At 34.9% G+C, this 16308-nt stretch overlaps 1 protein-coding gene across 2 annotated transcripts in view; it reads left to right on the plus strand.

The window, feature by feature from the left end:
* The window catches only part of plppr1 (phospholipid phosphatase related 1), a 105478-nt gene that overhangs the window by 56446 nt on the left and 32724 nt on the right, over positions 1-16308 (plus strand). For both annotated transcript variants that reach the window (XM_059358029.1, XM_059358028.1), the window contains exon 3: positions 11606-11794. In XM_059358029.1, the coding sequence (XP_059214012.1) occupies positions 11606-11794 (189 nt within the window). The remainder of the gene's footprint in view (positions 1-11605; positions 11795-16308) is intronic.

Below are 16308 nucleotides of genomic sequence, written 5' to 3' on the forward strand. Positions count from 1 at the left end.
GCTATAAAATTTATAGATTTACATTACTGACTTAAAGAGAGACTCTGCTACTATTGCTAAACACAGGCAAATACTAGAATATAGTTTAACAGTACAATATGTATGCATTTACTATTTCTAGATATACATTTTAATCTTTATCAAGTTTTATTTTATTTGCTGTTTTATTTTGTTTTTATTTTTTCCTTTCTTCTTTTTTTGCTATTCGTATTTTAGTTCACATCAATATCTAAGTATAGTCTGGACCTAACTATAAGAACAATTTCATTTTTAATTTTATTTATTTTTATTTTTATTTAATTTGCCATTTCTTAACTCCCACTTTTCTAAGTTGAATGATGTGTGATATGTGCCTCTTTTGTGTGTGTGTATGAGGACTCTATACTGCGAACAACATCTACCTCTGCAGGTACAAATAAAGTAACTTGAACTTGAACTTGTATGTTAGTGAGATAAGAATATCTGTTGCTGCCTTCAAACCTATAGCTGCATATAGCATGCATACCACTGGGACATACTGTTCTTTATGCTGCACAAAGGATTCTGGGACAAAGAATGCTAGCTTGCATACTGCAAAGTGGATGCAGAAGGACATCCTGGTATATTTGGCATACTGGTATAGTAAATAGTGTAGCAGTATGGATTAAAGCAGTTTTTGTCAGTTTTTATGGGTTGAACATGGGTTTGAACGAGGGATAAAAAGTTCATATTAGAATTGTAATTACTAGGGGTGTGACGAGATCTCGTGCCATGAGATTTCGCGAGATTAAACTTGACGACATTTCTCGTCGCGTTAAAAATCTGTCTCGCAAGATTTGTGAGCTATATAAACTTCTATTTGTGACCTGTGGGGGCAGTAAAGCAAGTGTTGTGAATTAATTTGAAGATGTATTAAAATATCTGACATATAGCAGTTTAAATATGCATCAAACATGTTTTTATAAACACACATAAATCTGTCCAACAGTCACAGTCTCTTTATAGGAAACTTCTGCTTGATTAAGATATGAGCAGCTCTGATTTAGGAAATCCCACTGCACCATTTGGAACAATAACAGGAAAGCAAGAGACCTGACACACAAACATTAGATATAATAACACCAGTTTTAGGATTACTGGGAACTCGCTGTTCGAACCAAGGACCTGTTCTTGTGTATCCTGAATATTGTATCTGTTTTGTAATACTCGTCAATAAATCCCGTACAGGGCTGTCTTTCTAGAAACTTTTGCTGTCTCTTAAGATTTTCCACCACATAAACAGCCAGAATGATTCGAAAGAACGAGTTGAATCGGCACAGTCCTCCTGCAGCAGTCTCTCCCAGCTGCAGAGCCAGAGGGGATGTTAACCCCTCAGCGCTACTCTGCAAATTCCTAATAGGCTAACAGTTAGCTCTGCAGTACATTGTGTATGTGCTGCTGCTCTATTAATCCAGCTTTAATCTTTGTTTTTAATAGGGTTGAGAAAGAGTTAGATATTTGTTAAAAGTCTGTTCGAAAGTATTCGATTCATAAATGTTTTGAAAACCACTGACAAATGTGGCGTGTTAAAGCTCGACAGAGGTAGATGGCTGCAGCAGAACGCCCTGCTGAATGGAAAATGGAGAGGTGATTGTACCCTCTAAGGGAGAAGGATAATGGCATGCTGCAGTAACTTTGTATGAGCATTTTACGACAGCCAGTCTTGTCAGTCTGCCCTTCAAACAGCTAATGCAGCATGACGCTGGCTGGGGAAGGAATATAATGGAGCCACAAGTTATGCTTTACAGAGAAAGGGACACTTGTCCAGGTGTAGAACTGTCACAAAATAAGCCACCTCATAAAAAAGTCACAGAAATAGCTTCCAGCAGCTTCTAGGGATTACACTGCAGCATCGTTTTCTTTTCAGTTGATACGGCCAGCAGTGGAAGAAACACTGAAATGTTTTACAGAAGTAAAAGTAGCAATATTGTGTGAATCAAGGTTATAATAGTTTCAGATTTTTCACTAGTTCTAGTTTTAATTTCGTTGTGATTTTTTGTTTTCAAATTCAGTTTGTTTTAGTTCATTTTTAGAGTGAGGTTACTGGTTTTAATTGGTTTTTATTTTTAGGAAAATGCTTAGTTTTAGTTTAGTTTTCATTAGTTTTTAGAGTGAGTTTTCAGGCCCTTTTGCGGCACAGTCCTCCTGCAGCAGTCTCTCCCAGCTGCAGAGTCGGAGGGGATGTTAACGCCTTAGCGTCCAGTCTGCAAATTGCTAACAGGCTAACAGTTAGCTCTGTAGCAGTACAGTGTGTATGTGCTAACAGGCTAAAAGTTAGCTCTGTAGCAGTACAGTGTGTATGTGCTAACAGGCTAACAGTTAGCTCTGTAGCAGTGCAGTGTGTATGTGCTAACAGGCTAACAGTTAGCTCTGTAGCAGTACAGTGTGTATGTGCTAACAGGCTAACAGTTAGCTCTGTAGCAGTACAGTGTGTATGTGCTAACAGGCTAACAGTTAGCTCTGTAGCAGTACAGTGTGTATGTGCTAACAGGCTAACTGTTAGCTCTGTAGCAGTACAGTGTGTATGTGCTAACAGGCTAACAGTTAGCTCTGTAGCAGTACAGTGTGTATGTGCTAACAGGCTAACAGTTAGCTCTGTAGCAGTGCAGTGTGTATGTGCTAACAGGCTAACAGTTAGCTCTGTAGCAGTACAGTGTGTATGTGCTAACAGGCTAACAGTTAGCTCTGTAGCAGTACGGTGTGTATGTGCTAACAGGCTAACGGTTAGCTCTGTAGCAGTACAGTGTGTATGTGCTAACAGGCTAACAGTTAGCTCTGTAGCAGTACAGTGTGTATGTGTTAACAGGCTAACAGTTAGCTCTGTAGCAGTACAGTGTGCATGTGCTGCTGCTGCAGGAGGTGTTAGCTTAGCGATCTCTGTTTGTTTACAACAAACACCAGACACTAAAAACTGTTGCTATTGTTTGTTTAAAAGTAGTGCAATAAAAATACAGATGTTTTCCCTAACATGATGAATAATCGTGATTACAGTATTGATCAAATTTACAATACTTGCCTCCAGAATTTAGGAATAGGAGTATAAAGTAAAGCAAAATTACAGTACAGTTATTGAGTAAATATAAAGAAATGTAAATGTATGTTTGCCTCTGCAAGAAGAGAGTTCTGCTACAGACGAGAGGAGTCCGATCAGACTGAACAAGCTGAAATTGCTCGTCTCTTGTGGCCTGTTTTAGTAATTTGCCACAGCCTGATGAGTCTCATCATATCTAATAGCTCACTGCTTGTTTATGACTTTCTATGATTTATAATGTGGACAAGCAGAAGGAGGAAGAAATAGGAGTTCCACAGAGATCTAGAAGAGAAGGGAGAGCGTGCTGTGGGGGGGACATGGAGGTGGTGCCAAGTTATAAGTATCTAGGTGTATACCTATTTTTGTCATTTTGTGTCTTTTTAGTCATTTTTGCATAAAATTTTTGTCATTTTTTGTCATTTTTACATTTTTTGGTGGTAATTTGGGGTCTTTTTTGGTTATTTTTACATCTATTTTTTGTCATTTTATTTCTTTTTCGTAATTTTTACATCTATTTTTTGTCATTTTATTTCTTTTTCGCAATTTTTACATCTATTTTTTGTCATTTTGTGTCTTTTTCGTCATGTTTACATCTTTTTTTGGTAATTTTTGCATCTTTTTTTGGTCATTTTGTGTCTTTTTTTGGTCATTTTTTGGTCATTTTTGCATCTGTTTTTTGTCATTTTTTGTCTTTTTTAGTCATTTTTACATCGACAGTCATGGAAACATTCTTGATAATGTGGACAAGCAGAAGGAGGAAGAAATAGGAGTTCCACAGGGATCTAGAAGAGAAGGGAGAGTGTGCTGAAACCAGACCGGTAAATTAATACTAATGTGGCTGTGATGCAGCTCCAGGCCAGCTTTGGTCTTCTGTTTTCAAATGCAAATAAGGTGAAGGTCAAAGTAAATGAAATCACAGTCATCATGATATAGTGCAATGAGTTTAGTCTAGTGAGCAGCGCTCTTATTAATCTGCCCAAGCTCTTTTCAGCTATCAGGTATTTGCTTGTAAACCTGACATCACTAGCTATGTGATCCCACAAGGTATTACATGGCATTTCTGCAAGAGAAGGAATTTACATATTTTCAGAGGAGACCTGTGAATAATGTTTTAGCAGATTATCCTGCTGCAGTGTGTTTGTGGAACAACATGAAATCATGAAATTATGCCACATCTGCCCGTCTCTGGTATTTCAATATTGTTTGCAAACACGCTGGAGAGAGAGGATTTTATTATACAATCTGAAGAACTGAACTGAACTGAAGGCTCTGTTCTGGCTAAATTACTGTTCACACTGTACACAGCAGACTTCAAATACAACTCTGAGTCCTGCCACATCCAGAAGTACTATGTAGTAGTATCTATTTTTGTCATTTATGCATCGAATTTTGATCATTTTTTGTCCTTTTTTTGTCATTTTTACATTTTTTGGTGATAATTTTGGGTCTTTTTTGGTTATTTTTACATCTATTTTTTGTCATTTTGTGTCTTTTTCGTCATGTTTACATCTTTTTTGGTCATTTTTGCATCTATTTTTGGTAATTTTGTGTCTTTTTTTGGTCATTTTTGCATCGAATTTTGATCATTTTTTGTCCTTTTTACATTTTTTGGTGGTAATTTAGGGTTTTTTTTGGTTATTTTTACATCTATTTTTTGTCATTTTATTTCTTTTTCGTAATTTTTACATCTATTTTTGGTCATTTTGTGCCTTTTTCGTCATGTTTACATATTTTTTTTGGTAATTTTTGCATCTATTTTTGGTGATTTTGTGTCTTTTTTTGGTCATTTTGCATCAGTTTTTTTTTTTTTTTTTTCATTTTACATTTACATCGACAGGCATGGAAACATTCTTGATAATAACCAAAATCATTATAAATAAAACCATGTTAAATGTCTAGATGTCAGCTCTTAAATTAAACTGTTTACCTGCATAATAAGTTGGACTGGTCCCTAAACATGGACGCTCTCTACAAAAAGGGGCACATCTCGCACTCAGAGCACTCAAAGTCCTGTCTAAATGTTAACCTGTTACGGCACATGTCCAAGATTTGAAAAAAATAAAACTTTGTCACCGAGCTAAACCAAATACATCACCGGAAAGGTCTTGGCCTGGAGAGTAACAAATATCAATTTGAAGGTTCTATAATATTCTTGCTTTGAGATATTGACCCTTGAACCTTAACTTTGGGGCATATTTAAATGATTATAACTAAGGGACAAAAAGGGTTACAGACATGAAAAAATAAAAAATCCCCCATTGAACAAGACAATATTTAAAGTCTGATGCCAAAAATGTGATTGACATCCCCTCAAACCCCTGGAAAGCCACTAATTATGTATTTCCAGCTTCCAATTTTAGGGGAAACCCTGTTTTATTAAAAAAAACTACAACTCCCTAGACCTCTCTTCAGTACTTATGTCAACATCAGCACTGTAGTTGTAGTTCTTCCACTTTAGGGTTGTACTAGGGTTGTGAAAACATATTTCTACCCAATATATCGAATATCACACACTGCCTAAACATAAATAATTATACTGCATGTATATTATCTATGCTAAAAAAATATACAACAATGTTTGTTTAATGAAATGGAATGGAGCCCGCGGCATTTACAGTGAAGTGCGATTCAATGAGATCGCACCACATCCGGTAGGATGTTTTTTATTTATTTTTTTATTTTATTCTATCAACTCTATATTTTACTGCATTTTATCCCTCTTGTAAAGCACTTTGTGATTGTATCTATGAAAAGTGCTCTATAAATAAACTTTACTTACTTACTTACTTACTTACTTACTTACTTACTTACAACACATCTGGTAGATTACAAAATAAAACAGCGGACAAATCTGGTCGTAAGTCGTCACTTTGTCAACATTTCTGCAACAGAATAATATGTTGATCAGCAAATCAACCTCAGACACAAGGCATGTAATGGGTGAAGGTTTGATCTGTTAAATACACCGAGGATCAGGGAGATTTCAAAATAAAACACAGCGGATCACCTTTCTCTGGCGAGATCTTCACCACAAAGTGATTATGTACATTCACTGAGTGAATATTTGGAAAATAAAACATATATTTCCTCGCTAGAAATGTGATCAAAATCCATTTTTATGCAGAAACTAAGTCAAAATATTGATTTTTTTCACAAAAAAATGAGACAACTGTCCGCCATGTTTTTTGTTCTGTTCATATATGACTCAACTTCTCTGAATATGAACATGATGTATTGTGTTTGTTCTCCTCACATCAGTCGTTGTTGATGCATGTCAACTGTGTAAAAATCGTTCTCCACAGCAGGATTCCTTTGTAATAACAGGAGAACGCTAAGAAGAAAAATGTTGCAAACTAGCTTAACGTTATTCTAAAACTTGGCATAGAAACCAATAACACACACACACACACACACACACACACAGACAGACACACACCTGGACGTCTCCACATGGCCATCTGTCAGCAGACAGATCTGCCAACATTTCTCTCCTTTTCTCTGTAAACACAGTCTCTTTCTTGCCTTCCCCGTCTGAACCTCAACGACCATATTGTCCGCTCCGGTTCACACTCCCTCCATATTTTACAGTGATTAACATTGTTCTGCATTAATAACAGTTAGTTCTGCTCAGCTGGTTTAATTGCATCGGATCTATGGTTGACTTACAGTAAAATAGGTCCGGCTTGTTTTAATTTTACTGTTTAGTGTCTGACAGAAAAAAACATGAGGTGTTTACTGCACGCTGCTGCAGAGTTAATGTACAGTATATATATACAGTATATATACAGTATATACCTGTGTGCTGCAACATACCACTGATACTGGAGCTTTCTAACCAAGCCTGAAGCTCAGCAGACAAAGCCAATAACTATCTACTTTCACTTTGAAAAGTTTGTCTTTTCTAAGTCCAGAAAAAATAACTATCAAACAAAAAGCACGTAAAAATGACTAAGAAGACACAAAAATGACAAAAAAAAATAGATGTAAAATGACCAAAAAGGACATAAAATTGTCAAAATAGAAACGAATTTAGCAAAAATAGATGTAAATAATGATCAAAACAGACACAAATTTACCATAAAAAGCCACAAAATTACAAATAAGACACAAAATACCCATAAAAAGGGCAAAATTACAAACAAAAGACACAAAATGACAAAAAGTAGATGTAAAAATGGTCAAAAAAGACACAAAATGACAAAAAAATAGATGTAAAATGACCAAAAAGGACATAAAAATATTGAATTAGAAACGAATTGAGCAAAAATAGATGTAAAATGATCAAAACAGACACAAAATTACAGAAAAAAACAGAAAATGACAAATAAGACACAAAAATACCACCAAAAAGGGCATAATTACCAACAAAAGACACAAAATAAAAAAAAAATTGATGTCAAAATGACCAAAAAGGACAAAAAAAATATTGAATTAGAAACGAATTGAGCAAAAATAGATGTAAAATGATCAAAAAAGACAAAAAATGACCATATAAAGACACAAAATGACGAAAAAGACACAAAAATACCCCCCAAAATGGCAAAATTACCAACAAAAGACACAGAATGACCAAAGAATCTGAGGTAAACTGTTCACCAGCAGACTATCTACTTTCACTTTGAAAAGTTTGTCTTTTCTAAGCCCAGTAAAAACAACTATCAGACAAAAAGCATGCCGGTTTACAAAAAAAAATGTCTTTATCATTTATCTTATAAATCCTTTTCTCACCTGATTTTACGTCATAAACACAGGAGAGAAAACTATGTAGATCTGACATGGAAAATGGATCACCAGATTGTTGTTGTTACTTGTCTCTTATAGTTATTCTGATTAAACTTTTTGTATCACTGGTTCAACATGTCATCAATGTGTCACTTTCCTCAAAAGCTAGATGTGATTTACTTGGTACAGCCATTATAAGGCATTAAAATGGCTTAAATGAGAGTGTAAGCTACTGTGATATATAGGCAGGTTCAGGAGACAAAGACTAATACAAATATATGCAAATAAACAGTAAACTGTGTTGGCCTTCGCCCTGGTCTCAGCCTGTAAACATCACCTCAGCAAGCTAATTAGTGCAGCAACTGATGCTAAAGTTAACATGCATGTTAACACTACACTGCAAAAATGTTTCTAGAAATTACAGTAAAACACTGTCAAATTACTTCAGAAATAGGGCGTAAAATTAAAAATATCACCGTAGTAGACACTTTTAATTACAGTAAATCAAAAAATAACACAAAACTTTTAGTTTTTCTGTCATAAACTGGAAGAAACACACAGTTTTACTGTAAAAGTATAACATTTCATGTAAAGTTAATGGAGAAATGCCATGATGTGTGAATGAATGACACAATAACCCTAAAAATAATGGGAATATTCAGTCTAAATTACAGTTTTAGCTGATAGCTGATATGCACATTTAAATTGTAAGTGTATTTTCTTCACACAAAGGTGAATATTTACAAAATTACCAAAAATAGATGTAAAAATGATCAAAAAGGACATAAAATTATCAAAATAGAAACAATTAAGCAAAAATAGATGTAAAAATGATCAAAAAGGACACACAATTACCAAAAAAAGACACAAAAATACCCCCAAAAATGTCTAAATGACCAACAAAAGACACAAAATGACCAAAGAACCTGAGGTAAATGTTCCCCAGCAGAGCAGTGTTGGAGTTGGAGCTGATATCTAGACATTTAACATGGTTTTATTGATAATAACCAAAATCATTATCAAGAAAACCATGAAAAATAGTTTGTATGTTCCTCCTTTTGAAGCAACACTCATCCTTGTGCAGTAGCATAGTGACACCTGGTGTTGGGGAGAGGTATTACACATGGCAGGCCGAACCATATTTAAGAATGAGGAACCATTCATAACACTAATATCTCTTCTATATGATGTTTTCCACTTTGGAAACCTTGTGTTTGCTAAAATTGTGCTATATAAATAAAGGGGATTGGATTGGATTGGATGTTTTAACAAGAAAGTGGTAGTTGTAGTTTTTCAGCAGACAAATATGAAAAGAAAATCAGACATAACTGTTTGTAAATTTAAGTGTAAAGGCTGAAATGGTCATTCAGCTAATTGATTTTTCATTTAAAAAAAAGAAAAAAAAACAGCCTTCAACTTTGAGATGTTGAGAGTGATATGTTCACTATTTTCTGACACTTTAAAGACCCCCACTTAACCCAAAATATGATCGTCAGATTAATTAATAATAACAATAATTATTAGTTGCCCAGCTGGTCCAATCCAATCCAATCCACTTTGTATTTGTATAGCACATTTAAACAACAAAAACGTCTCCAAAGTGCTGTACATAGAATCATAAAAACAATAAAACAAACATTTCCATATAACAATCAGCAATAAATAATCAAATAAGTGCGTAAATCTAAAATGATGCTATAAATAAAACAATAAAAATCAAACCGATAAACATAGTAAAATGAATATAAGACGTAGTTAAACGTAGTAAAATAAATAAAAGACACGGAGGACCACAAAACTCACGCAATTTTTCATTACCAGTTTAATCTATTTATAATAGATCATTCCTTTATTCCTGTGGTATCAATAATGCATCATTATTCTCTCTATTTTTTTACATTCCTACTGTGATCATAGTGAGCTCTATTTTAATGTAACCGTTATGTGACTAATGGTTTCAGGCTTTATTTACTGTAGACTACTACATCATATTAAAGAGCACAAACATTAAACTAGACAGAGGTACAAAGGTAAACAACCAGGCTACATCTTTAGCAAAGGAAGTTATTTAAAGAGAGGCAGAATATTACACAAAAAGCACCAATTATAAACTTATATTATAAGTGCAAACAGATAAAACTGAGGACAATATTAAATAAACAATAGACAGATGGTTTACAAAGTATTTTGGCAAGAACTTATTTTTCTTGTCAACAGTGCCAGTGTTCACATTCAAACAAAACATGATATTCATCCCCCAGGTGGTTGTCATTACATAAATTTAAAAATATTTTATTCCTTTCCAGACGCTTGTGTCTTCCAGGTATTTTTAGAATTCTTCCACCAGAAGCTAGAAGGTAACAAATATCCTGGATACCATTTTCATGGTTTTCTTGATGATGATTTTGGTTATTATCAAGAAAACCATGAAAATATCTAGAGCCAGCGGCTCCATAAGAAGAGTAAGAACGAGTCGAAGTGGCACAGTCCTCCTGCAGCAGTCTCTCTCAGCTGCAGAGCCGGAGGGGATGTTAACCCCTTAGCGTCCAGTGTGCAAATTGCTAACAGGCTAACAGTTAGCTCTGTAGCAGTACAGTGTGTATGTGCTAACAGGCTAACAGTTAGCTCTGTAGCAGTACAGTGTGTATGTGCTAACAGGCTAACAGTTAGCTCTGTAGCAGTACAGTGTGTATGTGCTAACAGGCTAACAGTTAGCTCTGTAGCAGTACAGTGTGTATGTGCTGCTGCTGCAGGAGGTGTTCACTTAGCGATCTCTGTTTGTCTTTTTTGGTCATTTTGTGTCTTTTTTTAAATCATTTTGTCTTTTTTCTGGTCATTTTGTGTCTTTTTTAGTCATTTTGTGTCTTTTTTGGTCATTTTGTGTCTTTTTTTAATCATTTTGTGTCTTTTTTTAATCATTTTGTGTCTTTTTTGTCATTTTGTGTCTTTTTTAGTCATTTTGTGTCTTCTTTTTGTCACTTTGTGTCGTCTTTAAGTCTTTTTGTAGTTATTTTGTGTCTTTTTTTGACACAAAAAGCACCAGACACTAAAAACTATTACTATTGTTTGTTTAAAAGTAGTGCAATTAAAATACAAATATTTTCCCTAACATGATGAATAATCCTGATTAATAATCGTGATTACAATATTGACCAAAATAATTGAGCTTATAATTTTTTCGCCATAATCGTGCAGCCCTATAAAAACCCCAGCAAAGTGCCAGCTGGCGTCAGTATCGTCACATTAGTGGCTGAATGACACAAATGCATATTTACCGATTTTTTTCAGAAACCCCATTAAAAAATCCTGGCTTTGCATGTGTCTTACATTTCATATTCCAGGTTTTAGTTCGTCATCAGTGACTAAGGACATATTATATATATATTTATATATATAAAAAAGGCAAAAAATTGCCTGCAGCTGATTCTGGAAAGAGAGCGAAAAGAGGCCAGAGACAAAAGACGATGTTAGAGGGATAAAAGGATGAGGGGGTGAGGGAGGAGAGGAGGTGGTAAGTGACGGTGCTGGTGGTGGGGGGGTTTGTTAGCATTACATGGATAGAGAGAAAAAGAGAGAGAGAGAGAAAAAATAGCTCATTTTAGAGGATTTATGCGGTCGTTTTTGAATTAAAACCTGTTAGAAACGTCACAGCCGAGTGATGATCAGAAGGAAACTGACTTTTTTTTAACCGTCGAGGAGAAAAAAGCCGCCAGTGAGCTGGATATACAACTAACAAGTCCTCCTTTCCCTCTTCTCGTTTTTCTTCTTCTCCTCTTCTTCTTCAACTTCCTCTACTCTCTGGCTCTGTCTCCCTCCAACATGTTCTTCTTCCAGCTCGTCATCATGTCCGGCACGGTGTTGTTGGCCTACTACATGGAGTGCACCGACCTGTTCAGCGTGCACGTGCAGGGTTTCTTCTGCAACGACGCCGAGCTGATGAAGCCGTACCCCGGCCCCGAGGAGTCCGGCTTCATCCCGCCCCTCATCCTCTACTGCGTGGTGGCTGCTGCTCCCACCGCCATCGTGAGTCAAACTCTCCTTCAGCTGCTTTTACCTCCAGTTTTATGTTCAGGGAGGATTTTTTAGGTTGTCTAAATACCTAAATCTCTGAATAATGTACTTTATTACCTCTATCTTTTAGGGTTGTCACCATACTAAGATTTTTAACTCGATACCGATACTCAGGAAAATGTTCGATACTTGATACCACAAGGATAAAAACAAAGACCCCATGTCATAATTTGTTACTTTTTATTGGCATAATTTGTGTCTTTTGTCATAATTTTGTGTGTTTTTGTCAGAATTTGTGTCTTTTTGGTCATAATTTGTGTCTTTTTTGTCATAATTTGTGACTTTTTATTGTCATCATTTGTGTATTTTTTTTGTCATAATTTGTGACTTTTTATTGTCATAATTTTTGTCTTTTTTGTACTACATTTTCGATACAAGGATAAAAACAAAGACCCCATGTCATAATTTGTTACTTTTTATTGGCATAATTTGTGTCTTTTGTCATAATTTGTGTCTTTTGTCATAATTTGTGTCTTTTTTGTCGTAATTTGTGACTTTTTATTGTCATCATTTGTGTATTTTTTTTGTCATAATTTGTGACTTTTTATTGTCATAATTTTTGTCTTTTTTGTACTACATTTTCGATACAAGGATAAAAACAAAGACCCCATGTCATAATTTGTTACTTTTCATTGGCATAATTTGTGTTTTGTCATAATTTTGTGTCTTCTTTGTCATAATTTTGTGTCTTTTGTCATAATTTGTGTCTTTTTTGTCATGTGTGACTTTTTTTATCATAATTTGTGTCTTTTTTGTCATAACTTGTGTCTTTTTTGTCATAATTTGTGACTTTTTATTGTCATAATTTTGTGTCTTTTGTCGTAATTTTGTGTCTTTTTTGTCATAATTTTGTCTTTTTTGTCATAATTTGTCATTTGTCATAATTTGTGTCTTTTGTCATAATTTTGTGTCTCTTTTGTCATATATATATGCAATATGGTCTAATGCCATATCACATTTAAAAATACATCGATTTATATCGATATATCGCCCAGCCCTAGAGCACGTTACTTCAGAGTTTATTCATACAAGTTATATTTAATAAATGGAACACCTCTGCAGTTGTCTCTCTATCCTCAAATATGGTTGAAAAAAGTCATTGCAAACTTTCTGTTTTCAGACTGTTTTCATAGCCTTCTATGGGTCAGCTGATACGTTGCTTACAGATTTGACAGACTGAACTCTTGGCTCTCTGTTTTGAACTTTACTCAGCGTCTCTCCAACGTGTTATTTGCTCGTTTGGCACCAACAACACATCACATCAGTGAAGTGGAACGTCCTGCTGTGTGTGTGTGACTCCTTCAACAGTCTGGCTGGTGATTCTCAGGGTTTCTCCCAGTGCTGCAGGGCCACCAGGACTTCCTGTTGTGTTGTTTCATCATGCATTCATTGGCCCAATACCAACTGCCTCACTCAGACTTTGAGGCAGGTCCTTGCTAAGTGTGCTAAGGCTCAGGGATGTCCCCATGTTAAACTGTCTAGTGCATAAGAGGCCTGATGCTGAGGCTTCCTCATGCTATTATGGGCCCTTTGTGTCAATCTGCAGACTGACTGAGGGGACTTGTCCATTGTTCATAGTGAAATTGGTTACATATAAAAAAGTTCTTGCCCTGCTCCCCACAATATGTAAACAAACCAACTATGGAGGGTGGAAGGAAGAACTTCACATCAATATTTAACCTTGTATAATGTGTCTAAATCAGGGGTCTGCAACCCTTACTAAAAAAAGAGCCATTTTTGGACAAAAAAAGAGAAATAATGTCGGAATAGAGCCGCAAACCTTTTTTTGTGCCTTACAGTGACGTTAAAACAGCCTACTCAGTCTAAATCAACATTACTTATAGGCCATAATGAGCATTTATTTATATGCTTTCGTAAGAATCCAGCGAGGGCCAAAGTGCAAATGAGAGGCTGCACACCGAAGAAATATCTCACGAAATTTGGAATCGAAAGCCTGCCTAGCTAGAAAAACTCAAAACAAGAATTGAAGTTGACAAAATGAAGAGGTTAAGGCGCTGAGCTGTAGACTTTCAGAAGTTTCGTATGCTATAATGCACATTTTTATTGACTTTTTAATGCCATATATTAGCTGCACATTTTAACAATTGAAAAATACAAATTCCAATGGGCTGATGCCCATTCTAAGATGTATTCAATCAGTATACATATGCTATATTATATTGTACACTGAACTTTTAGATTTTTTTATGAATTAAAATTGGTATACAACCAGAGACTGTATCTAAATAGTGGACATAGTCACTGTGACGTCACCTATTGGTTTGTGGACTGCCTGTCCAAGCAGTACTTGATTTACATCGGTCATATCGTATCTTTCATGATTATACCGGTATATTTTTTTTATGAGTAAAAAAAATGCATATCATGATATTGGCAACATTCATACTTCTTGAGGTAGTAAGGATTTCCCATGAATGACCTGGTCTCATGTGCTGCACTAACGTCACATTTCAACCTACTGAAAGTTTATCTACACTATTCATAATATAATCTCAGTCCTCCCCCTCACTTTTGCTTTTTGTACAACATTTAAGATTTATTTTCATTTTGTTGTACGTGATTTATTTATTCATTCATACAGACTAAAAAAAACATATTTTCTATATATTTTTCAGCATTTTGTAATATCGTCAAAGAGTATCATTATGGCAAAAATACCTTACTGTCTTTAAAAACTATAATTAGTTTGTTATGAAAAAACTTGTTGTGACTCACCTGGTGTGGAGTGTTTGTAGAGACTACCACTGGTCACATCTCTCCTCCTTCAGATGTCTCCATGTTTTACAGAAGCTCCATCAGAGTTCAGCTCCAACCAAGAACATTGTTTTTTGTTTAGAAACAAGTCAACACGGTTTTTTTCCTCATAATATAAATTAAACAAATAAGAAGTAGACCTAATACATGTATCTATTGTCCTTAATTCAAGACAACAGCTTGGGTGATGTGAATATCTGGCATTCAGTCTCTTGTAGGTCCGGTATCGGGTTCGATACCGGCTTAAACCGAACGAATTACGTCGGTAAATCGGTAAAATCCCGCGGTGGAGCCGGTGAAAACAGTGTGAAGTTGTTCAAGTCCCAGTGAGTCAGTGAACCGAAAACCTGGTTAGAGTTTTCAAACCTCCCGCAGACAGCTTCAGCTTCCTGCAACATAATGAAATACTAAATCATGGCGAGTTGAAAGCGGTCGCGTGTAAACTTCCTCGAGACACGCGTTATTATTATGCACACTGTGCCCTGGTGACGGCCTGACAGGCAGGTTGAGGGGAAGGGTTTGGGGAGGAAGGGTTTTTTTAATTTTTTGTTTTTTCTCTGGTGTGTAGAATATTAAGTATCAATAAGTATCAATTTGTTCTAAACATAAAATAAAAATGTTAAAATGAATACGTTTTGACACATTAATTACAACAGAAAGTGGGAGTGTAAAGTAGAAATGTCATTTATTTTTATATATAAAGCAATTATTATATTGTTTATGAGTATTATATATATATATATATATATATATATATATATACAAACAAACAACCATCAATACACATAAATACATACATACATATAGTCCACATAGTTTACTGTTTCAGCAATATATATTGCATTGGTATGCACAGCAGTATGGATTTGGGACATGACATTGAAGAAAAGCTGTAGGTAAAAGTACCAATGGGCCCTTCTCACAGCATGTATTTATACTTCTCAATACAGTAATTAATACTGTTAATGGTTCAGCCCTCATTAGTGTTATTAATTACACCTGTAATACCTGCAAGGACATTTCTAACATCCATGTAAAAAGAGCCTATTATGTTACTTTTCTAAACATTTCATCTCTAAAGAGAAAAAAGATTACACAGGCTGTTATTTATTAACCCTTTGGAGTTTGGGGCTATTTTGTTGGTTTTTGATGCTTTTTCATTCTTCCTGTATATTCATCTTAATGCCATGGTGTCATCTTTTTCAGCACAACCTCATCTGATTATTATTTTGTCATTTTGACTTACTGGATCAACATTTTGAAACAGAAAAACACACCAACAAAAATACAGAAAAACACATAAAACACATAAAAACACACAGAACCACAAACGAATTACGAAAAAGACACGAAAAACACAAAAAATAACAAAAATAACGAAAATATTACAAAAATCACAGATAAAAACACACAAAAAATCACAGATAAAACACACAAAAATACCCCAAAATCACACAAAAAATACACAAAAATGCTGAAAATATTACAAAAATCACAGATAAAAACACACAAAAAAATAACAAAAAATCACAGATAAAAACACACAAAAATACTCAAAAATCACAAATAAAAATACACAAAAATACACAAAAATCACAGATAAAAACACGCAAAAAATACACAAAAATCACAGATAAAAACACGCAAATATACCCCAAAATCACACAAGAAAGTAAACTCAAAATATTGCA

Source organism: Centropristis striata, chromosome 19 (genome assembly GCF_030273125.1).
Source record: "Centropristis striata isolate RG_2023a ecotype Rhode Island chromosome 19, C.striata_1.0, whole genome shotgun sequence".
Lineage (NCBI taxonomy): Eukaryota > Metazoa > Chordata > Actinopteri > Perciformes > Serranidae > Centropristis > Centropristis striata.